At 57.4% G+C, this 23,889-nt stretch overlaps 2 protein-coding genes across 4 annotated transcripts; one reads left to right on the forward strand and one right to left on the reverse strand.

The window, feature by feature from the left end:
• Positions 1–2,620: 2,620 nt before the first annotated feature.
• Positions 2,621–9,931, forward strand: TMEM54 (transmembrane protein 54). 3 transcript variants are annotated; one of them, XM_037061526.1, is made up of 6 exons: positions 2,636–2,877; positions 5,958–6,151; positions 8,222–8,281; positions 8,419–8,607; positions 8,717–8,851; positions 9,210–9,931. In XM_037061526.1, exons 1-6 carry the CDS (start codon positions 2,862–2,864, stop codon positions 9,333–9,335), a joined length of 720 nt encoding a protein of 239 aa, XP_036917421.1. In that variant the 5' UTR covers positions 2,636–2,861; the 3' UTR covers positions 9,336–9,931. The 3 variants fall into 3 exon arrangements, with proteins under 3 accessions (XP_036917423.1, XP_036917421.1, XP_036917422.1); XM_037061527.1 differs by having other exon boundaries at positions 2,644–2,877; positions 9,267–9,931; XM_037061528.1 differs by lacking the exon at positions 8,419–8,607 and having other exon boundaries at positions 2,621–2,877.
• A 399-nt stretch (positions 9,932–10,330) lies between these two features.
• HPCA (hippocalcin) lies at positions 10,331–17,678 on the reverse strand. The gene is made up of 4 exons (XM_037061529.1): positions 17,604–17,678; positions 14,900–15,297; positions 10,542–10,647; positions 10,331–10,428 (listed from the first exon to the last, which is right to left on the reverse strand). The coding sequence occupies exons 2-4, from the start codon at positions 15,275–15,277 to the stop codon at positions 10,331–10,333; spliced, it is 582 nt and encodes a 193-aa protein (XP_036917424.1). The 5' UTR covers positions 15,278–15,297; positions 17,604–17,678.
• Positions 17,679–23,889: the final 6,211 nt, after the last annotated feature.

The raw sequence follows: 23,889 nt of genomic DNA on the forward strand, positions 1-23,889 counted from the left end.
GAAGGCTAAACTAATTGAAATGAAGAGAGATGTCCAGGAAACCAATAGCGATGGAAAGGAAACTGGGACTCAAATCAATGGAATGGACCAGAAGGAAGAACGAAACATCCCACCAGAAAGGAATGAAGAAATGAACATTCAAAAAAATTAGGAGAGGCTTAGGAACCTCCAGGACATCTTTAAACGCTCCAACATCCGGATTATAGGGGTACCAGAAGGGGGAAGGAAACAGCCACGAGTGGAAAACGTATTTGAACAAATAATAAAGGAGAACTTCCCCAGTCTGGCAAAGGAAATAGACTTCCAGGAAATCCAGGAAGCTCAGAGAGTGCCAAAGAAGTTGGACCCAAGAAGGAACACACCAAGGCACATCATAATTACATTAGCCAAGACCAAAATGAAGGAGAGAATCCTAGAAGCATCAAGGGATAAGGGGACAGTCACCTACAAAGGAGTACCCATCAGACTGTCAGCAGATTTCTCAAAAGAGACCTTACAGGCAAGAAGGGGCTGGAAAGAAGTATTCCAAGTCATGAAATCCAAAGACCTACAGCCAAGATTGCTTTATCCAGCAAAGCTTTCATTTAGAATGGAAAGACAGATAAAGTGCTTCTCAGATAAGGTCAAGTTCAAGGAGTTCATCATCACCAAGCCCTTATTATATGAAATGCTAAAGGGACTTATATAAGAAAAAGAAGATGAAAAATATGAACAGTGAAAGGACAGCAAACTCACAGCTATTAACAAGCACACCTAAAACAAAAGCAAACCAAGAGGAGAGCTAGATCAGGAGTGGAACCATAGAAATGAAGAACACATGGAGGGTTAGCAACAGGGGGGTGGGAGGAGGAAAAGGGGGGAGAAGGCACAGAAAATAGCATAGACGGTAGGTAGAAAATAGATGGGGGGAGGGCAAGAATAGTGGGGGAAATATAGAATCTAAAGAACTTAAGATACGTGGTTATAAACTAAAGGGGGGAGAATGGAGTGTGGGGGAGGGAGTGTGCGGATGGAGGGGAATGAAGGGGGGGAATAGAACAACTGTAATGGTATAATCAATAAAATATATTTTTAAAAATAAATAAATAAAAGAAGGGCTTTCTTCCTTGCTTTCAGACAAAAGCAGGACACGAATAAATGCTCATCGTCAGACTTCGACAATAGAGCCACGTGTGAAACAAAAACCGTTCCCCCTGCTCCCCGCCAGCCCACACCTCCCTTGGTTGCTAGTTCAGCTACTGCTCTCTATTAGGAACAGCTCGTCCATAAGCGCTGTTGAAGGCGTGTGCATGTCTGCACTCTTTGGTGTGCGTGCAGGGTGCAGGCCCAGAAATGGAGTTGCTGGGTTGCAAATGCGAGTGTTTGACCATTCACAGTATGAATGTGTCCTGCGTAGTTGCCCTGTTAAAGGCTGCCCACATGGACATCCACATTCAAAAGGCAGCTGATGGCTTGAGGAACTGTCCCCACCTTGCCTTTTACCTCACAAGTTTTTCTTCCCACCCTGCACCTGTCACGCACTGTCCCCCTTCAGAAAGCATATGACAGGGAAGCGCGTCTGCCCAGGACTTACTAGACCCGCCTGCCTAACAGGGGTGGCAGAGAGGACCATGGGTAATCCCAGTTCCAGAGGGCTCCGCTTCCTCCTCTGGTGGAAGTGGGCTCCGTTAACACTTCAGAGGCCCTGCGTGTGCTGACCCAGGTGCCCAACACACCATAGGCACGGGGACAGTTGTGCAGAAAGCCACACATTCAGTGGACATCCAGTATGCCAGTCTAGACTGAGCACCCAGGGACCATAGACACCAGCCCCTGACCCCCGGGGCACTGGCCAGGGAGGTGAACGGTGCGCCCACTGAAGGACATGGGCACGGAGACCTGGGTGGGAATCTCCGCCACTCCCAGCTGGCCACTACGGCAAGTCCACCTCTGGACGCTGAGGATGGAATGAGGGCGGGCGCTGGTCCATCCTGGAACACCAGAGGGGCTCAGGAACCAATAGCCGGGGTCAGTAAAGCTCCTACTATGTGCTCCTGCCAGGTCTACACTTTGTAAAGATACTCTACAGAGTTTTCAACCCGTTTTCTTATCTTTTTATCTCACCACCATCTTAGGGGACAGAAATTATTATCCCCCATTTTCCAACAAGGGAGCAGAGACCCGCCCCTCCCCCACCAAGGCGGTGGTAAATCTCAGACCAGCAACAGGAGAGAAAACAGCCTGCCTGAGGTGGCACAGCAGCTAAGGACAGACCCTGGTTCCCAGGAAGTCCTGCTTCCCCACCCACTGCTGCGTCTCCATTTCCTCTAGAAAGAAGTGACTTCCCAGCCTTCACCCTGGAGATTTCCGGCCAGGTGCCGCCAGGTCACAATAACCATAGCTGATGCGCATACAACGCCCCGCCCCACCCCCAACTCCGCCATACTCCCCAGGCTGGAGGGTCGGCTCCTCTGAGCCTCAGCTTCCATTTGTAAAATGGGCATCACTGAACTGAGGGTGGGCTAGGAGTGTGTGGGCAGGGGCCCGGCGCCAGCCGTGATCCACGCCGGGCGCAGGAGGGTGGGGCCAGCGCTCTGACTCAGCTGGTCCGATCGGGAAGGGCTGTCCAGCCGGTCTGACCGGCTCCGGATGCAAGCAAGCGGTCAGGGCCCTCCCGGGGCAGGGCCGCCCGGGGGGTGACGGGAAGGGAGGCCGTCCGAGTGCCCGCGAGTCCGGGCTCCAGGCGGGAAGTGGGCGCGACGCTGTTGCGGGGCGCGCGGCGGAGGTGGTGTCGGACCAGGATGGGAGCGGGGCCCCCATGCTGCCCTCCGCCTCTGGAGCCCCACTGAGCTGCCCACGGAGACCCTGCACGGGAAAACAAGATGTGTCTGCGCCTGGGTGAGCCGCGGGGGTACGCCCCGGGGAGGCACGAACCCACCCAACTCCGCCGGCGGGGGGCGGAGTGCTGTGGTGGGAAGCCTAGAATTCTGGGGTCCAGGCTGCCTTCTCTGCAGGTCACTTTCTACCATAGGCCTCAGTTTCCCCAGCAGTGATATGGAGGGAGGAGGGCTGCTGGTATCTTATCCATGCCCCTCCGCACTCTTCTCCACTTTCCTTCTTGCAGCGGTGGGACCCCCAGGCCCCAAGGAAAAAATGCTGGAGAGACCAGCCCCCACCTCACCCAGAAGAAAAAGCAAAGAAGGGGTCCAGGGCCCAGGGAGTTCGGAGAAGAAGTTGCCTGCCTTATGCTTCCTCAGCCTTGTAGAGGGTTCCCACTTCCACACCCTCCACTCCCCCAAACAGGCTGGGAGAGAAGGACCATTGGCAAACAGGATCCAGACAGCGAGTGCCCTGCTTCCTGGGCACAGTGGTGCTGCTCTTGGGTGTCAGACAGACCTGGGGAGTCCCTGCTCTCTAGCAAGGAGACTTTGCAAGCCTCAGTTTCCTAGAATATAAAATGGGGATGGTAGCCCCACCACCTTAGGACTACTGTGAGGATGAAGTGAGCTCTAAGAGTAAAGTGCTTACCACAGGGCCAACCACACTACTAAGTGCTCCTAGAATGGCGACTTGGAAACAGAGAAGTCAGAGGCCACCCCCTCTCTCTGCCCAGTGCCCCGGGCACAGCCCCGCCATGGCGAAGTCCCTCCAGTTTGACCACCCTGGGCCTGGGATGCTGCTGGGTTTTGTGAGCCCAGTCAACCCTGAGCGGTTGGTGTCTGGGTTGCCAGGTGGGTGGGCGGATGGGTGCGGTGGGCCGGAGCCCTGGGATGAAGCTGCCGTGCCCCTTCCGGTTGGGCTGGCAGTTTACCTTCACAATGCCAGTCCAGTCCCATGTGCCCGTCCAGCCTGGCATCTGCCCTCGGACTCATCCGGTCCAGCTCCAGTTCCAGAGGGTCCTGTAGGGTCCGGGTCCTCAGAAGAGCCAGACCAAACCCTCCCCATTTTCCATCCGAGGACCCTGGGCCTCAGAAAGGAAAAGGGCTGACACAGGTCACACAGAGTGTCTGTGACTGGGTGCCCCCCCGCCCCCCGATTCCCAGGAACTGCCTTTTGGCACAAGGTCCTCAAGAACATTTAATCTACTGATTTTTTTTTTTTTTTAGCTGTAAAGTTCCCATATGATCTACAGATGGGGAGACTGAGGTCTGGGAAGGGAGTCAGGTCCCACCAGACACATAAAGGAAGAAGAGGCTGTTTAGTTCTGGGGCCCTGGCCTTCCAGCATCATAGAGCTGGCTAGAATAAGGGGTCCAGCAGGGTCAGGGGGTCCAGCAAGACCCATGCGGGGAGTTCCAGAAAGCAGATCTGGAACAGCCTGCGCTGCCCAAGCAGGAGGGCGCCCTGCTCCTGGGGGTGTGCAGAGAGGGGCTTCACAGCCACTTGGCCACTGGGAAGTGGCTTGAGTCCCTGATGTTCTTTTGACCCCAGCATCCCACCACCACCACCACGTGCCAGTCCCTGCCCAGTGCCCCTGCAGCAGCAGCTTGTTTTTCCAGCACCCCCAGGGTGTGCCCCCCTTTTCTATCCATCTCCCCAGAGTATGCCCCTCCCTTCCCACCGGGAGACAAGTTTTTTTTCCTTTCCTCTTTACAGATCAGGAAATAGAGACTCAGAGGCTTGAGTTTCCGGCCCTGAATCACTCACCTCTAGGTAGTTCAGTTCAGCAGTTGTGAGCTCAGTACCTACTGTGTGCCAGGCCCAATCCACCAGACTGAATCCCAAACAGAACCTGCTCCCTGCCTGGGACCGTGCCTGTCAAGCTCACTGTCTTACCTCACAGCCTGGCACAGAGCAGGCACTCCGTGGGCATCTGTGTAAATGTGTATAATGAGCACAGAAAAAAATAAGTCAGTGAATGGGCACTGAATGGAAGTGTTACGGAACCAGCAAGTGAGGTTTGATGCCGGCCGCCAAGAAGCAGGACTCCCAGTGGGAGAGTCTGATGAAGAAGGAGAGGGGCCATTTATTTAAAGGTTATATGGATTTGGAGTAATGGCAGGTTTCTGCCAGTAAGTCCCACTCCCTTTAAAAACACCCAGCAATACATGTCCCTGCTTCCTCTGCCAAACCAGGCCAGTTTCAGAGTACACCACTCAGAGGTTCCATCTTTCAGAAAAGCAGAAGTCTGCAGCCCAGCATCCCCAGTCACAGTTCAGCTCCAAGCATGTCTCACGAGTCTGGGGGGCCAGGCAGGCCCCCCGCAGCACTGCCAGCTCTGCCACTGCCTTCCCGCAGACGTCCAGGTAGATGCCCCTGACCTGGCGTCTCCCACTGCCCTCCAGACCTCCCGCAGACCTCTCTGGCCTCATGTGTCTCCCTCCTGGACCTTCCGGCCTCCTGCTCCAGGTTTAAATGCTTGGCTCAGAACTTCCCGTGTGATCTGATTCCCTGCCCTTCCTGTGCTGCATTAGTGTCCACCGTTTTTTTGTCCCGTTCCCCCCCCCCCGCCGCCCCGTGCCTCTTTTTCCCTGGGAGGCAGCCCAGCCCTCTTCCCTTCAGGAAGGCATGGCTATTAATTTGCCTTTTGTGAGGCAGTGTTATCTTAAAAGCTGTACTATCCGCTCTCCCTGCCTCCAGTCCTGCCTCACATCCTGCCTGAGTGAAGGCAGGATTGTGAGTGTGTCCTTCTGTTATCAGGGGACCCATGCTCTGCACCCTGTCACAGAAGAATCATGGAACCTAGAGCTAGAGAGCGAGGTTCGGATCCCAGCCTGGCCACTCATGCCCTTTGGAACTGACTAGGACTACTATTCTTTATTAAGTACCGCCTGGTGCTTTTCCAACCTTAGATTCCAAGGACTCTCACGTAGGCATTTCAAACCCCTTTCTGATGAGGAAACTGAGGCTCGGAGAAGACAAGTTAATCCCCCCAAATTCTCCAGAAATATTTAGAACCCAATGTCCATCACGCCTGCCAGGGCCTTGGTTTTCTGCTCTGCCCAGAAGAATGAGCCCTGACACAGCTGTCCCCCACAGGTGGCCTGAGTGTGGGTGACTTCCGGAAGGTGCTGATGAAGACGGGGCTGGTGCTGGTGGTCCTGGGCCACGTGAACTTCATCGCAGCCGCTTTACTCCATGGCACCGTGCTGCGCTATGTGGCCGCCCCCCACGATGCCGTGGCCCTGCAGTACTGCGTGGTCAACATCCTCTCCGTCACTTCTGCCATCGTGGTATGACCGGGCTGGGAGGGGGCTTGGAAGGTCTTTGATGAGTCTCCACCCAGAGCCTGGAATGGGCAAGTAGGGAGATGGAGTCCCTGCTCCATGCTGACCCGCCACATGAGCCGCTCAACCTCGCTGCCTCGGCTCCCTCGTCTGTGAAGTGGGGACCCTAAGTGCCCCCCTCAGAGGGTCCTGATGAGTGCGGAATGAGATCACCCACACAAAGTGCCCGACACATGATCAGGGCTCACTCCTGTGCGCCAGGATTGCTACTGTAATACGGCAGTAGGCAGGGCTCCGCCGGGCTCCGTGGGACAGAGGAAGGAGCACCAGTTCTTCCTGGGAGGGCCCACGGAGGTAGAGGCCCCTGAGCTGGGACTTGGCAGATGAGGAGAAACTCAAAGGTTGGCTGCAATTAGCATAACCCAGGTATGTGGCCTGCTGGGGCCACAGCTAGTGGAGGAAGCTGGGATAGCGTTCCAAGTACAGAGAGTGGTAGGTGCAAAGGTGTGGAGCGGGGAGTGGCTAAGACCTGTTCTGGAGATATTGAAAAAAAAAACAAACAATTTATCAGGAGCTTAGCATTAGGCCTGGTCTACACTGAGAACTGAATAAGTGATAGTCATGGTTTGGGCTGGATGTCAGTACCTATCAGATGAATACAGGAACGAAAGGGCTCAATATTCTCGAGTTCATAAAGTTTTTTCCCACCTGGTAGCAGAGGTGACTGCAGCCTTGGGGCAACATCTGCACATCAGTGTCTGAGTTCCTTTCCTGCCACCACCTCTGGCTAAGGGACTTGTTTCTCTCTCTCTGAGCCTGTTCCCTGCCCTCACAGTGATGCTCGGTCAGCCTGCTGGGCTCCAAGGCTGGGATGAAGAGGAGCAAGGGCCAGCAAGTTCGGGAGCCTCAGTCCGTGGGACAGGGCTGGACCATGCCGATGTGCGCGGTGTCCCATGGAGTTAACGTTACTGTTGTTTGTTCCTCTCACCAGCCTGGGTAGAAGGCAGGGAAGGCAGTGAGCTCAGGGTTAGGAGGTCTGCCAGGGATGGGCTTCAGGCGGGACCCCTTCTGCTTTACCCTCATGTCATTTATCTCCCACTGTTCGCAGCAACATGGGGCCATTGTTACCCCTACTTTACAGGGGGAAGCTGAGACTCAGGGACTCAGCCTCCTGCAGATATAAAGAAGCCAAGCTGGATTTGAAATGACTGTGTCTGACACCAAAGCCAGTGTCTTTTCCATAAGCTCATCCTGCAGAGCGGCACATGGCCCGGAGAGGCAGAGGCACCTACTTCTGGTTGCACAGTGAATGAAAGACGTCACAGGCCTCCTGTCGCACAGCCTGCCTCCTGTGGGTCCAGCCCGTGCCTGAGAGTGTGAGGGAGCTCAGGGAGGAAGCATGGCTGAGTGGAGCCCAAAAGATCCAGGGGACAACTGGGGGGCTAGATGCCCGCCTCTTGGGGTTGAGGGTGGTTAGGGGGTCCTGCAGGAGGACAAACCCCAGCAGGTGAAGAGGAGCAGGGCGGTGTTCCTGAGAGGGCACTACGTGGGCAGCTCTGGGAGCAAGCTGTGTGTGGGTGTCCATATCCAGGGCAAAGAGGGGAGGGACTGGCCAGGGTGGGGTTGAGAAGCTGATGGGACTGAGGCCAGGTCACTGAGAGCCTGACATGACTTACTCCTAAGATTTTGAATTCTCCATAAAGGGTCCTGATTTGTTTGTTTGTTTGTTTTAGTTCCTTGCCAGGTGAGTTAGTTTCTTCCCAAATCGCTTCCACTCCAGGGAGGCAGGTCATATACATCCTGGTCCACGCCCCTGTGGTCCTGGGACACAAGGTCATTGTTTGAGATACACAGCTGTAGGCAGTGGGGAGTCATGGCAGGCCGCAGGCAGGACCTGGTTGTGTTTTACAAACCTCACTTTGGGGCTGACCAGGAAAGGCAGTGCCTCCCTGCAGATCAAGATAACGAGACTGAGGCTACGCCAGGGAGGAAGAGGTGGTCTGGAGAGTGCCGGCCGGCACTTGTGGAATCCTATCCCATAGTGGCCCTGACCCCCTTGCCCACTGTCCCCCACAGGTCATCACCTCGGGCATTGCAGCCATCGTGTTGTCACGCTACCTCCCCAGCATCCCCCTGGTATGCGGGACCTCCTGGGATGGGGCTTAGGGGTAGGAAGGGCCTGGCCTGCTTGGAGGGGGTGAGCTGCCCCCCACGGGGGCCAGAGAGTGGGGGTCAAACCTGACATCCGTTGACCAGTGGCCTCTCCTATCCAGCGCTGGGCAGTGTTTGGCTCGAGCATGGCCTGTGCCCTTCTCTCTCTGACCTGTGCTCTTGGCCTCTTGGCCTCGATCGCCGTGACCTTTGCCACCCAGGGCCAGGCACTGCTGGCGGCCTGCACTTTTGAGAGCCCTGAACTGCTGGCGCTGGCACCCGACTGTCCCTTCGACCCCACACGCATTTATGTGAGTGCTTAGGTCTGGGATGGGGCAGGGGTCATCCGGGTGCGCCGAGTCAGCCCTGCCCTCCACCCCCCAACGCCTGCAGCCATCTCTGCCGCTTGTGCCCCCGCAGAGCTCCAGCCTGTGCCTCTGGGGCATCTCACTTCTGTTCTGCGTGGCAGAAAGTGTGTTCGCCGTGCGATGCGCCCAGCTTGCCCACCAGCTGCTGGAACTGAGGCCCTGGTGGGGGAAAAGCAGCCACCACATGGTAAGACCTATCACCCGCTCCACAGCCTTGACTCCCCAAACTTTCTGGGAACCCCTGCTAGGCAGCCCCCATCCCTCCGCATGGGGCTTGCACTTGAGAAGTAGGACAATAGTTTTCTCCCCAGGACTAAGGGAGAGACTTGGAAGCTGAGAGGTCAGATCTCCCAGCTAAGTCACACAGCTGACACCTGCTTCCCCTAAGGCCCAGGACTTGAGATGGGGGGAGCTATCTGGGCTCCAGCTGAGGGGCACTCCAAAGCTATGGCCTGGCTCTTGCCTGGTGGGAAGATGAAGCAATGCCTTTGCCTCAGAGACCCTCCCAGCGGCCCCCTCCTTCCATTTCCCTGGGTGTCCTGGAGGAGGAGACCCAGACACAGATCCCACAGCCTGGCAGCCACCTGTCTCCACCGATGCAGGAGATCCTACAGCCCGTGGAGGGCCAGGACCTGCTGAGCTGCTCCAGCTCTGGGCCGCTGACCCTCTGATGGCTGACGCCGCACCCAAACCACTGGGGCCCTGCAACCAAGTCTGCACTGTGACCAGGCCAGAGTCCTAGAGCCAGCCCAGGAGGACTCAGTGGCCATTCCTGGACCTGGGTGGGGATTTTAACCTCCCCACTCCCGGGCCACCCAGCCCGTGCACTGAAACGAGACTTTATTCTGAAGTTATGAAAAAGAACAGAGATGCTCCACAGGGATGCATGCAGGGGGGAGGGACTCGGCCAGGGGTCCTGTGCTTCTTTCCCACTCAGGATGCAGTGTGGGGGGGGGGCAGGGCTCCAGGGTGTGTCTGCCCATCTAACTGTGGGCTTGTGTGTGTGTGTGTGTGTGTCTGAGGGAGGCAAACTGCACAGAGGGGTCTGTGGGTCTGTGTTCATCCACGTGCTGAAAGGCAGGCCGGGGGCAGAGGGCTCATGGCTGCGTGCGGAAATTGGGAGGTTTTCCCTTGGCAGCACGACCTCCAGGCCAACAGAAGCTGAGTAAGAAGGGCTGAGCCCCTCCTGCGGGGAAGGATGACTCAAGCTTTTCCCTTACCCCTCCTCGCCAATCCTCTCCCCTCCAAATAAAAAGACCTCTCCTCACCTGTGCTTCCTTTCTCCCCTCTCCACCCAGGCTGAGAGGCACGGGTGGGGGAGCTTGCCTGATAGTGGGGGAGGGAAGCGTATGGTAGGGAGGGAGGCTGGCTGAAATTCTGACATCTAGGAAGGGGGCTGACTCGGAGGGGAGGGTCAAGCCAGAGCCTGTGTGTCTCCCCATCACTGCCGAAGGGAGATGCTGCCTTCTTGGCCTGGAGGGTACTAACCGCTTGCTTGGGTGTTGGGGGGACTGCGGAGTTCCCTTTTCCATAGGCTCCCCGCAGAGTGCAGACGCTGGGGGGAGGTCCAGTCTGCCCCTAGCCTGGATGGACACAAGGGAGAGGAAGCTGAGAGCCGGGAGAGGGCCAGTGAAGGCAGGGAGGAGCGGGGAACCTGGCTCCTCACTCAGAACTGGGAGGCGCTGCTGGGATCGCACTGCAGCAAACGCACGATGGACGGGTCGCTTTTGGCTCCGCGGATGAACTCCTCCAAGGACAGCTTGCCTGCAGGGCGAGGGGAACAGTGATTGGGGAGAAGGCGGCCCGGAAGTAAGGGGAGGCAAAGCCGAGCAACTAGAGGGAAAGGGGTGTGGCGCCCGCCCGCCCCCGCTCCTCACCGTCGTTGTTCGTGTCCATTTGGCGGAAGATTTTCTCAGTCCTCTTTTCCGGGGTCGACTCGTCCTCCGGCATCTTCATCACCGACGAAACCATTTTGTAAATGGCCTGGGAATCGGGAATGGAAGGCAGGGAGTGAGAGGAGACTGCCTGAGCCACCCCCCAACCCCCAGCCTTCAAAAACGCCCCCAGGTACACTGATGATTGTCGTTCCGCCAGGGAGAAGTGGGGAGGGGGGCACGGAGGCGTAGGGAACCGGAGGATTCACGAAAGAGTGTCTGGGAAAGCTTCCCAGAAGAGGGGGCGCTATTGGAGTGAGCCCTGACCAAGTTCCCTCGGAGCGCTAGGTGGGAAAGAATTGCTGATCGAGAGACCTGTGTATACAAAGACCCACAGCGGGAAGCTCTTGAGCTGGTGCCGAAAATTTGGGGGTAGCTGAGTGCAGGGGATATGGAGAGATGTTGGAGGACATCGAGGCCGAAGGTTCCAAGGGTCAGTGCGGAGTTAGCACTGCTTCTCAGAAACTCCCGGCCGCGGGCGCTCAGTGACGGACAGAAGGCGTTGCGCTGCGGTATCTCTGTGGCCGGCAGGGGGCGCTGGGCAGCACCCCAGGCTGGAAGGCCGGAGGCAGCCGGGCTCAGAAGGGGCGGGGATCATTATGCAAATAAACGCAAATGAGCATCTTCCAGGGGCGGGGACAGCCTGGGCCCAGAGCTGCAGTCGCCACTAGCTGGAGCTCTGGAGGCGACACTGAGGGAGGTTTTTGCGCTAAATGTATACAGAGCACGTAGGGATAGGCTGAGTCCTGGAGCTCAAGGACCGAACCGACCCATCGTATCAATCTTCCAGCTTTTTGCTACTGAAACCATCTCCAAGGAGCTTGCCTCTCTTCTCCCATACCAAAATTTACCCTGCCTCAGATCCAGCTTTAGCCTTCACACTGGTCTCTTCCAACCTCATTTCCTTGGTTCTGCCCCCCACTCTCTGCCTCTGAAAGCTCTTTCCAAACACAGATCTCCACCACCACGTCCCCCGCCCAGCAGACCGCCCCCTTTTTCCAGTTATACACAGGCCTCCCCCCAGGCCTGCCATGCACTCAGCTCCTTCTGGATGTTGCCCCACGCTTCTTCTGCTGCCTCCCACTCCTCCTGGTGGCTCGGCTTACATAGCGCTTTCTTAGGGAGTCCTTCTCTGTTCCAAGCTGGGTCAGGGCCCATGTGCTGGCACAGAGCCTCCTGGGCTTTTCCTTTGGGGACACCTCTCTGGAAATAATTACGCCTTTGTTGGATTGTTCCTAGTCTCCAGCATACAAATAAGGACCGTGGACATCTAGCTAGTGCGCATATCCCCCAAACTGAGCACAGTGCCGGGCACCTGGCAGGAATGTCCCTTTTGAAAGCAGTTGGCACCTCCCACTGCCCTCTGTACTAAGTCCAAGCTGTTCAGCCCTTAGCATTCAAAGTACTTCACACTGTGGTCTCTTAACCTCTAAACCATCAGGTCTCTCCTGGTAGGCGATTCTGCCACAACCGAAATGACTGCACATTTCAGATTTCCTAGCATTTACCGCCTCTGCCTGGGACAGTAATACCAGCTACCATTTACCAGGCACCTACTACGTGTCAGGTACTTTACACGCATTATTTCTAAACCTCACAACAGCCCTGAAAAGTAGGTGTCATGATCCCCATTTTCCAGATAAGAAATGGGAGGCTCAGAAAGGGAGTTGATGGCCAAGACAAGACTAGAACCTGCTCCCTCTTAGTTGCTGGAAAGATGCTTGTGGGGTGGACCTGGAGTGGCATCCTGGTTCCAGCGATCACTTGCTGTGTAGCCTTGGACAGGTACTTAACCTCCGTGAACCTCAGGTTCCTCATCTGCAAAATGGGAGCAGTATCTCCCTCATGAGGACTGTCCAGAGGATTCAGTGAGATCCCGTGTGTAGAACAGTAACTGGCTAGAGTAAGTGGTCAGTAAACAGCAGCTTGTATATCATGGTTACTCATCTACCACACCCTCAATTCCTCCCTGTCACATCTATAGCCCTATCATCAAGCTGGTCAGTGTGGCCTGCCCACCAGAGCGGGAGCCCCAAGATGCAATTTCTTCCCTTCTAGTGGACTCACCTCCCGGCCACAGGGCAGGGTCCTGAGAAGGACTGTGCGAGTGACTTAAAGAGGAAATGCTCCCCTTGTGACAACTCCACTCCCAGGCCTCCTAATTAATTGTCTGGAATTGCTGCTCATTCATTGTTTCACTGGAGCCGACTTGTAATTACTTGGTCACGGGGTTCGCAGAGCTCTGTCTGCACTGGCCGGCTGGGACTGACTGATGGGCTGTGGTGAGGGAAACCAGGGCCCAGAGAGCAGAGGCCAGCCAGGGAGTCCCGAGAATGCCCAAGGAATGAGATACCAGTGCAACCACACTAAGGGGTGAAACACGGACGCCTTGTTCACACTGGTTGGTATCCAGCTGCTGCCCAATCACCACCCTGGCTACCCCAGCCCTTCCACCAGGACCCCCAGGACTCCCCACGGTCCATCAGCTACAGATTTAATGCCTGGCCCACGGTGCTCGTTGATGAACACACAGGCTTTCCCCTAGTGATGGGCACAGGGAGGGGGCCACAAACCAAGGCAGCCCATTCTACTCCAGCTGGAGAGAACAGACCAATACCCTTAGTGACAGAGAAGCCAAGAGTCCAGTAGGGGCTGGATGAGTTGGAAATGGGGAGCAGTAAGCAGAGCGGAGGGACGAAAAGAAAAAGGATGCAGAGAGGTAGAAGGAAAGGGAGCAAGAGCTTGTGCAAAGGTACGCAACGGGATTACTCGGGGCATGTTCCAAGGACATGGAAAAGGCCATTCTGGCTACAGCAGAGAATGTGCAGAGGGGAAAACAAGGTTTACCAAGTGCCAATTGCATACTGGGCCTTCTGCCAAAGTGCCTACACCACTTTAGACCTATAGTGGCCCTAAGGGTTAGCTAACATCCTCATTTTGCAGAAGGTCAGGAAAGCAGTGAAGGAGAAACTGGATGGGTAAAAATAGGTCCAGAGTCTTCAAGGTTTTTAAGGCTGGACTGCGGGGCTGGATGCTTTAGAAGCTTTTTGAGATAAAGGGGACGTGTCACACTTAAATTTGTATTCAAATGGTGTTCATTTCAGGTCTTTAAACCTGTGAGATCAGAATCACCATCCCTATTTTTCAGGGGCAGGGGGTGCCATCTAACAGTTGAGGCCAGCTCCAGAACCAGAAGGCAGACCTCTTTCAAGAGGCAGCTCTGTTCTGGCTGGTATGGCTGGGTGGATTGAGCACGGGCTGTGAACCAAAGGGTCGCCGGTTTGATTCCCAGTCGGGGCACGTGCCTGGGTTGCAGGCCAGGTCCCCACTCAGGGGTGGACAAGAGGCAACCTCACATTGATGTTTCTCTCCCTCTCTCCCTTCCCCGCTCTCTAAAAATAAAATAAATGAAACCTTTTTTTAAAAAAGAGGCAGCTCTGAGTGGTGGTCGTCTTGAGCCTGACCCCACTTATTTGCTGTGTGACTTTGGACAAGTCACTTCACCTCTCTGAGCTTGACAAGGTTGTTGTAAAGATGCTCTGAGCTTATGGCTCTAAGCATCTCACTCAGCGCAAGGTTATTAGGGAGCTCTCAACTGGTTGGGATGTGGCTCAGTATCCAGATGGATCATGGATCCAGGCAGCCCACGCAGAGGCTGTGTGACCTCAAGCAAAATATCTTTACCTCTCTGAGAATCTGTTTTCTCTTGAGTAAATGAGGAGCGATAAAACACAACTAGCCTGTACCCTGCAGAAATGTCAAATCTTGCAAGACAAAGAAAGGCAGAGGAACTATAACAGACTGAAAGGGACTAATGAGACATGAAAACGAAATGCAGTGTGTGATCCTAGATCGGGCGAAAAAGAACATTGCAGAGACAGTTGGCAAAATTAGAATATGGTCTGTAAGTTAGACAATAACATGGTTGCTATGTTAAATGTCCTGACTTTGACAACCCTACTAGGGGTTACATAAGGGAACATCCCTGTTCTCAGGAAATACATCCTGACAGACTCGGGTAAAACGGCCTGCTCAGAATAACAACGAAACATCACACGCACACACACACACAGAACAAAAGTGGTCCAGTGCTTATGGGTGAATCTGGGTGAAGTGTACACAGAAGTTTACTCAACTTTTCTTTAGATCAGAAAGTATTTCCCGGTAAAAAGTGTTATGAATGGGTTGTAAGAATAGCACCCACCGCCACCTACCCACAAGGGCTGTCAAGAGGGTAAAGAGAGTTGGTGGGGCAGCTGCTGGGCCCCGCGCCTGGCATTCCGAGGGGCCCGGGGGCCCACCTGCACGATCTCGAGCATCTCCTCGCGGCTGATGTAGCCATTGCCGTCCAGGTCGTACATGCTGAAGGCCCACATGAGCTTCTGCTCCAGGCGGCCACGTGAGGTCACACTCAGCGCGATGATGAACTCCCGGAAGTCGATGGTGCCATCACTGTTGGTGTCGAAGGTGCGGAAGACGTGCTCGGCGAACTTGGAGGCGTCGCCGTAGGGGAAGAAGTTGGCGTAGATCTTCTTGAACTCGTCCACGTTGAGGATGCCTGTGGGGCAGTCCTTGAGGAAGCCCTTGTACCACTCCTGCAGCTCCAGCTCCGAGAACTCCGTGTTCTCCCGCAGGTCCTGCAGCATCTCCGGCCGCAGCTTGCTGTTCTGCTTGCCCATGGCCACCGAGCCGATCCCACCTGGATCCCCAAGAAAGTCAAGGAATGGAGAGGAGGAGTCAGGCCCTCCTGGTCCCTTGACACCACTCCAGACACCAGCGCCCCCAGTTTCTCTTTGGACCCAGTGAGAGAAGGAGCTGGTCCAAGATCACACACCCTGCACCCAGGCGTCCTGCCTCTGCGACAGGCTCCACACCATTTCCCCAGAACTTCACTTCCCCAGGGCACAGGCCTGGGGACAGAGGGAGGGAAAGGGGCTTGTGTTCCCTAAGGCCCCTCTCGGGGCAGCTGCTGAGCCTTCACTGGGAGACACTATTTCACCCTCACAAAGTGAAGCCTGGGGACTCGTCCCATTTTACAGATGAGGAGACAGGATCAAGGACGTGAGGTGACCTGGTTCAAGTTACACAGCCATGGAGTGACAGGGCTGACTCCGAGAGCTGTCCCAGGAGGTGAGGAAGGGCTTCTGGTCCTCGTCCCTCCTGCGCACTGCCCCCTCCCTGTCTCACATGTGCCCGAGTGCCACGAAAACTCCTGCAGCCCAGACGCGGCTCTGCTCTCCCCTGCACCTGCACCTGACGACAGGTGGCGGAAGGCAGGTGTTAGCCTGGGCCCCAGAACCTGACCTGCAGAGCTGAAATCCCAGGTCTGCGTCTTCCCAGCTACGTGACCTGGGGCCATTTCCTTAAACTCTCTCTGCCTCATCTGTAAAGTGAGGGTCATAGTACCTACCTCATTACAGTGGTGGAGTTAAATTAGTTAATACACAGAAAGCATTTCAAACGACATCTGCACCTATAGTGCTGCATTAGTATCAAATAAACAGATGCCACAAGACTCCTGCACAGCAATACACAAACACACACTGACACATAGGCTACACAGCCCCCCACTCCACACACCAGTGCCCATGCCACTCACATGCCAGCCCACGCCCACCGTGGGTTGCCATGCCTCCACATGCAACAACATTCCTTCTGTACAACTCTCATGTACTGACACAGGGCACCACACGTGCACAACTCCCATGCCCTGTGCATCAAGACACACCAGCCCACGACCCCACATGTCCCACATATGCCATCACACTCCCATGCTGACACCTCTCACATGGCCATCTGCCAGTGGGACCCCCAGGCACCCTTGCCATCTTTCTCTTCCAGAGGGGGCGGCAGCCCTTCTCAGACCTACAAGGGGCCCATTTTCCAGGGAGACCTGTGGCCAGCCAACCCTCCCCCAACACTTACCTGTCCTCTAGTCCACCCAGAAAGGTCCCCTCAGGGCAGGAGCTTAGAGTGTGGAGGACTAAGGGGATGGCAATGGAGAGGAGACAGCCAGGCGGCTCTGGGCAAGGATGTGGGAGTGTGTGCAGGTGAATCGTCCCTCAGCTTGGGTCTCTGACACTGGGCAAGACGGCTCCCTGTGTGTGCGTTTGCACAAAGCTTGGTGCACATGTAGGTGAGTGTGTGCATGCGCTCACGGATGCATGTGCGTCTCTGGTTTCTGCACTGCATTTGTCTCCTGTATGTTTCAGTGCACCGAATGGGTGACTGGGTATGCACCCATTACCGCGTGAGGGGGATGTGTCTGTGTGGCCATTTGGGAGACCTGCGTGTGTCCTCAACAGTATCTCATATGCATGTTTCTGCAAGTTGGTCACCCTCCTTTCTAAATCAGCCCTTTCTGCCCCGAGCTGAGGACCCACAGAATAAATGTGTGGGAGAGGTCTGAGGAAACGCATGGGGCTGGGGTGGCGGAGTGTGTCTCTTAGCCCCTTCCTCAAGGTCCAAGGAACTGGGTCATCCGGGAGGGGGCAGACAGATGCGCTGAGCAGGAGAGATTTCCCGGTGCCCCTTCTTCCCTGCCACCCTGAGTTGCCCCTCCCAGTGGAAGTCTTGGAAACCAGGGTGGTAGAAAATTCTGTTGTCTTGCAAAACATCCCCCTCCCAATCCCCCAAATGGCAAGGACCCACTGCTCCGCCTCAGAAACCCGCCTCGAGGACCTTCCCTGAACCTCTCCCCAGCTCCCGCCCTGCGCTTCTGCCTCAATCCTTTCAGCCCTGGAAGGGCTCCGGGCTAGTGGCCCCTCCTGAAGGGGGCGCTCTGAGCGGCCGAAGCAAGACTCCTTCGGGCTGGCCACGCGAAGGTCAGGACCCTGGAGAGCTCCATGGGTTTTCGCCAGAGAGCCCCGACTCCCTGCGCACCCGGAGGGAGGATTCCTGCGAGGTGCAGAGCGCCGGGGTTGGGGAGCCCTGGACGTGGCCCCCTACCTCCAGCATGCCCCCTCCCCGCATCCCCCAGCCCCGGCTAGAGCGGCCCCCACTCACCCAGCGACGCGGAGACACCGACTGCGCAGGGAAGGCGGCGCTGCTGCAGCGCGCGGCGGCAGAGGCGGCCGGAGGGGCGGGCGGGGGGCCGGGGGGAGGGACTGCGAAGGAGACGCCCCGCAGCGTTCGCCCCGAGTCCCTCCTCTGGGGGGGGGCGGGCCCCGCTTCCTCCCTTTCCCCTCCAGCTCTGGGGGTGGAGAGAGCGATGACTAGGCTCCGCCCCTGCCCCTGCCCCTGCCCGGGAGAAGGAAGGGGATGCCCTCACTTCCCAACCCCCCTCGTCCGGGAGCACCCGCCGCAGGGGGTGGGGGAAGGGCCGCGGTCCCCACGTCTTCAGCCTCTGGGCTCGGGTGGCCTGAGTGGGGTGGCGGGGGTCCGTGCCCGAACACGTCTTTCCGAAGCCGAGGCCAGCAACACCCGGCCGCTTCAACGCCTGCCTCCCCCACCCCTACCCGGGCGCTGAGCCGCACGTCGGATCCGGATCCTGGCGGGGTGCTAATTGCCCTGGCTGCCCCCGCGCCTCAACTCGGAAACATAACCGGGGGCCCTTCGGGGAGAAGGCAGCGCCCGCTCCTCCACCCTTGAGGGCCTCTGGGACCAGGCACGCCCCCATCCCACCGCCGCCCTAGAGAGCAGAGCGCACCCCCATACTCTGACCGCCCTTCAGGACCTCTCGAGCCGCCCCTCTCGAAATGGATGCCACCTCCCGACTTTGATCCAAAGCGCTCCTCCCCCACCCCGACCAAGGAGCCCCGCCCCCGCCCCCTCCCTCCCGGGTCTCCGCCCGCGCGGGCTGGGGAGCCCCTCTCTGCGGCGGGGCGGGGGGGTTCTGAGCGGCGTCGAGGCCCGGCCTCAGCAGCAACCCCCTATCCTGAGCTCGGATTTTGCCCGTGCTCTATCTCTTGGAGGTGGTCCTTATTGTCCCCACTTCACAGATGAGGAGCCAGGTTCAGAGGGGTGACATGATCTTTCCGGGGCCCGACAGCTAGCGGGTAAAAGGCTGGGACTTTAGTCCACGCGCCGCCAGCCATTTATGGCGCACGCGTCCGTCCAGCACGAGCTGCGCGCCCAGCAGGGTTCTCGGCAGCGAGGTTGCAGGAGCAGGCACTAAACCATGGGCACGGTATACGAGTCCAGTCTATCAGAGGGCGCTTGACAAGTGTTTTTGGAAAAGCCGAGACCCGTCTGCCGAGGCTGGGGTGGTGGCAGTGCTCAGGGCCATGCCGAGGACTTTGGGTTCTTTCCAGCTGAGACGGGAAGCTCTGGGGGCTTTAAGCGGGGGGGGGGGGGGGGGGGGGGGGGGTGGNGGGGGTCTGACTTCCAGGGCAAGCTTACTCAGGCATTCTGTCAAGAACAAACTTTGAGGACTGGGGGCCAGGGGGCCACCTTAGGGTGCGACATAACCGGGGTAGCGTAGACGGGTCTGGTTTCCGGAGGTCCTTGAAGGCAGGCCGGCTCCATTTGTCCTCTGACCGGATAGCTCCTCCCAATTCCGTGGCAGCAGCTGGGACCCTCCTGGCTCCCGGAGCTCAGACCAAAGCTCCACCTCCGGGCTCCCAGACCAAGCTGCTTAGGCCGTTGCAGTGCCGGGCCTGAAGCTCTCTTGCTTGAGGACAAGCAGGGAAGGGAGGTCCCAGCTGGAGGAGCTGGGGGCCCAGGCTGTGGGGGACTGGGAGGCAGCTGGGCCCTCCAGAACACCCGTTCCGATGTAAGCCTTGGCGCTGGTGTTGGGACCCCCGGTGGAGGCGTGAGAGACGCCAGACATGCGTGGGTGGTTCCCAGCTGCCTCCTGCGCCAGGACCTGGGGGTGGGAAGAGACTTGCTGCTCAGCCTGCACCTCAGGCCCTTTGAGCGACAAGCTCTCTCCCTTCTCCCCAGTAAGCGGGGAGGACCTACTGTGCCTGGACAGGGAGACCGTCCTGACGTGCAGTCATCGCTTCAGGCCCCTCTCCCCCTCCCTCTGCCACCCACCGGAAGCCAGAATCCTCCCAGTCCGTTCTAGGTCCTCTTGCCCATCCTGTGGGTCTCAGTTTACCCTCCCGTGGGCTGCTCAGCCCCTCCCTCTGCTTCCCCCACTTTGCCGCCCCAGCTTCATCTCCAGGCTGACTCCTCTGCTCAGCCTGGCAGGAGGCCACTTCTGCTAGCCCCACCCGTTTTCTTCTCTGTGAGGGGAGCTCTGATGCCCCAGCCCTCAGGACCCCCAGTCTTCATCCTGCCTCTTCTCCCCAGACGGGGGCTTCTGAAGGCAGAAGCACGGCTCGTCCTCAGCCTGGGTGCCTCACCTCCCTTTGACTCTCCCTGCCCCTCAAGTGCATAGGTGGGTCTGGAGGTAGAATCTGGGGCCCCGTGGGCTCTGCTGGCTGCTTCCCATCAGCCACCTCTCCCCTCCCAGGAGCCTAAGAAGCTCTGGGAGACCCCTGTGAGCAGAAGGGGGAGGCTCGGGGTTCCCGGCACTGCACACCAAGACTTGGCGTGCAGACTTTGGCTCAAGACTTTGTGCCTTGAGAGTCAGCTCAGAAAGGGGGGTGGACAGGGGGCAGTTGTCAGGAGGCCCGGTCCTTCACTTCTGGATGGCTTGCAGAGTGTCTTCCCCTGTCTGAGCAGAGGTTTAGACAGGGGACCTGGGTGCCTTGATGCTTTCCAAGGTCAGAGCAGGGACAGGACAGACCTCATTCGCTGCCTCAGTGTCCCCCTTGGGCCCGAAATTCTGGACAGGAGCATACACAGATGAGGCCTTAGTGGCCCTGGGACCCTGCCCATGTGCCTCCCACGAAGCTCTTTTGTCACAGAGAGGCACGTCCCACCGAGACACTGCTTGATGTCGGGGAGTGTCCTTGCTGATGATACTCAGCCCCTCCCACCCCAGACTGAGGCGTCTAGAAGGGAGAAAAGGCCCGTCTTAGGGGAGATGTAGAGGGTGGCTGGGGAAAGAACCGAGCAGTGGGCAGGGGCGATGGGAGGTGGAGGAGAGGGCAAGTCCCCGGAGAGGGGATGTCTCCAGCACCTGACGAGGAAGGTGAGGGCTGGCTACCAACCCTCGCACTGCGAGAGGAACGCAGCTCGCAGGGTGCCCGAGAGAGGCAGCAGGGCTGAGGGGAGAGGGGACCACTGGGCTCCCGAGCACCTCCTGGATGCAGAGTGCCTTGCACGTGTCACCTCATCTGATCGGCACTCATCCTGAGGAATCGATACTATTATTGCTGTTTTACAGATGTGGAGACTGAGGCTTCAGGCAAGTGGAGTCCCCTGCCCGAGGTAACACAGCAAGAAAGTAACAGCGTCAGCGTTTGGACCCAGTTCTGTCTGACTCAGGTGCCCTTGACCCTGCCTAGAAGCCTGGCAGGAAGGTAGGGGGAGGTAGCCCCTCCCCAACCCCTCAGAGGCCCAGCCCCCACCCTCCTCTTTTTGGTCCCAAATGATTTGGAAAATCCTGATGGGAGCAGATGGTGGGGACAGATGGAGGGAAAAGGATCTCGGGGCTGAATTACACAAACAAACATTGATAAAGTGATTAAAACCTCAAGCCACCCTTTTCCAAAGGGCCCTTCTTACCCCAGCCTGGAGCACAGTGGACCCTCAGGTGGAGGCTTGGGGGGTCTCCGAATGCCCAACACCTTAGCCCAATGGATCCCAGCTTCCTGCCTGCCCCCCTCACCGCCAGGGACCACCCCCGGACCAGAGCCCAGGGCGACAGAGCTGCCAGGAGCACAGCCTGGGCCTGGCTGTTCCCGAGGAAGTGGGGCCAGGAGGAACGTAGTGAGGTGGCAGCTGGGGGGGTGTGGGAACGTCCTGCGAGCAGAGACTGCAGAACTGGAGTCCAAAGCGGGAGGGGCGTCGTGGTGGGGCTGGAGCCCCTGAGTAAACTTACTTTATAGACGGGGTTCGGAGAGATCCCTTGTCCACCCAGGTCGCTTAGCAGCCTGGTGGCTCCCACAGAGAGAGACAAACCCCACCCCACCCCCACCCCACCCCGAGGGGACGGGGCAAGGTCCTGGAAGCTTCAGCTGCTTCCTTCATCTATAAAATTGACAGGCCAATAATATAATAGTAGTGCCCCCGCCCAAAGGTCATTGTGAGGACGGAGAGAAAACCTGCGCCGTTAGGGCACGGGGGCCTGCACAGTCTGCGCTCAGTAAATGTGGATTCCAAGCAGATAATAGGGAATGCTTGGTGTCGGGGGATCAGGGAGATGGTTGGAGATGGTCCCTCTACAGAGCAGAAGTTTGGGCTCGCAGAGCCCCCAGGGCTGCCAGGCTCTGCAGCAGAGAGATGCCTGTGATGCCCCCCAAGAACAGCACTGATCCCCAAGAAGGCAGCTGATCTCTCAGCCAAGCCCAGAGGCTGAGAGAGAGAAAGGGGGCTGCATCTTTGCTGGTCCCTTGATATGAGAGCACAGACTTCATAGGACGACAGACCCAATGAAGATCCTGGGGTGGCCCCTTCCCAGCTTGGCAAATGCTGACAGAAACACCCCCGCCGACCCTCCAGCTCCTTCTCAACAAAACCTGCGTTTCCAGCTGCCTCCTGGACTTGCTCCCAAAGCACACAGACACCTTGCACCCAAGCCAGCAGGTATCAAACTCATCACCTTCTGTCCCAGTCTGCCCTGTGCCTGAGGCCCTCTGCATCCATTAAACAAGCCAAGGCTCCACCCCATCCGGGACCCCTCACCTCCACACCTGCTTCTTTCCCAAATCAGCCCTTCTTACTGGAGGATGTCTCTTGGGCCGACCCTGTCCTCACCCCAGTGCCTCCTCTGCTCCTCTGCCTTGTCAGATCGCCCTACATTATTACTCTGGCCCTTTCACAGCTCTCCCCACCTTCAGTTTCTCTCAATCAAGTCCTCTTCCTCTCTGCTTAACAACCTGCCATGGCTCCCCATGGCCGACCAGAGTGAAGAGACAGGCAAGCCTCTGTGAGTGACATGCCCCAGCCCTCACCCTGCACCACGGTCTTACCTGCCTTTAGGTCCCTCACCAGTCCAACACCTCCTGGACCAGTCAGCCAGGACCTTCCCTACACTGGAAGAAGGGACCTGGAGGCAAGGCTGGGGAAGGGGCTTCCTGCCCCCCACATGCCTGCTTGTGGGCTTTAAACTGGAGGGGGCCGTGAGGCGGCACAGGCAGCTGGGGTCATGTCCCACCGACCCTTGCTGCACCAGCAGTCGCTCTCAGCCTCTGCTGGTGAACGAACTCTTCGGGCTCTGCCAGAGAAGGGCAGTGACTTGCTTGAGGTCCCCCAGCCAGACTCGCCCATCTGCACACTCCCCAAATCAGAAGTGACCCCGTCACAGCTCTTCTGACAGATAAGGATTTGGGTCTTCTTTATTTCCACATCCCCCGTGCTGGGCAGTTTGCTCCGGCCACTCCCCCTGGTCTGTCTCTGACCCTCTGAAAGTTGCTCCCGGGTCCACAGCACATGGACGTGGGGCAAAGGGCAGGAGGCTGTGCGTTCACTGGTAACCTCATACACAGTTCTGTCTGATGTGTCACAGCCTGCATAAGGGACATCTGAGACTCGAGTCAAAATCTGGAAGCCTCTGGCAGCCCAGCTCTGCCCTGGGGGTTTGCCCATGGCCTCAGAGTGACTCTCCTCCCAAACTAGAAAAGTGGTTGGAATCTCCAGGCCCCTCTGTGCTCATGTGGTGCAGGGCTGGGCCGGGGGCCTGGGGGCAGCAGGCCTGACCCACCCACCACTTGCCATCCGTGTCCTCCTGGAGCTTCAGTTCTTCTGTGAAATGCCTCCTTCCCAGAACTGCTGTGAGGAGCTCTGGAAGACTCGGTGGAGGGCAATACACACAAAGGAGGCTGCTCTGTGACCCTCTAGGGCCCAGGGGGTGCTCATACAGCCTTGAGGGCAGGTGCCCCCAGGCAGAGCAAAGGTAATATCACAACTCAAGGCTTCTGCTGGCACCTGCTATTGTCCTTATTTTACAGAAGGGGAAACTGAGGCAAAGAGAGAGCAAGTGCCCTGCCTGGGACTGCATGGGGTTAGAGCCGGATCCAAGATGCAACCCAGCTCTGTTTCTCAAGCCCTCTCCAGGGGACCAGGTTGCCTTGAAGACGGGAAGGCTTCCCCGAGAGTTCAGAGGGACCCAGAGTCCCAGAACCCAACTCCTGGAGGCTGAGGTTGCTACGTCCCAGGGGCCTTGTGCTTCGGATCTGTCTCCCTTGCTGGGAAGACTGGGTCAGCTTCTCATTTCTGGAACCTCAGGTTCTCTCTGAGGCTGGGGATTGCCTCTTTGTTTCCATAGTAACAGTGAACAGAGGGGCCTCCGGAATCAGTG

This window comes from Sturnira hondurensis, unplaced genomic scaffold, assembly GCF_014824575.4.
Source record: "Sturnira hondurensis isolate 20B ecotype Veracruz unplaced genomic scaffold, ASM1482457v3 Scaffold0013381, whole genome shotgun sequence".
NCBI lineage: Eukaryota > Metazoa > Chordata > Mammalia > Chiroptera > Phyllostomidae > Sturnira > Sturnira hondurensis.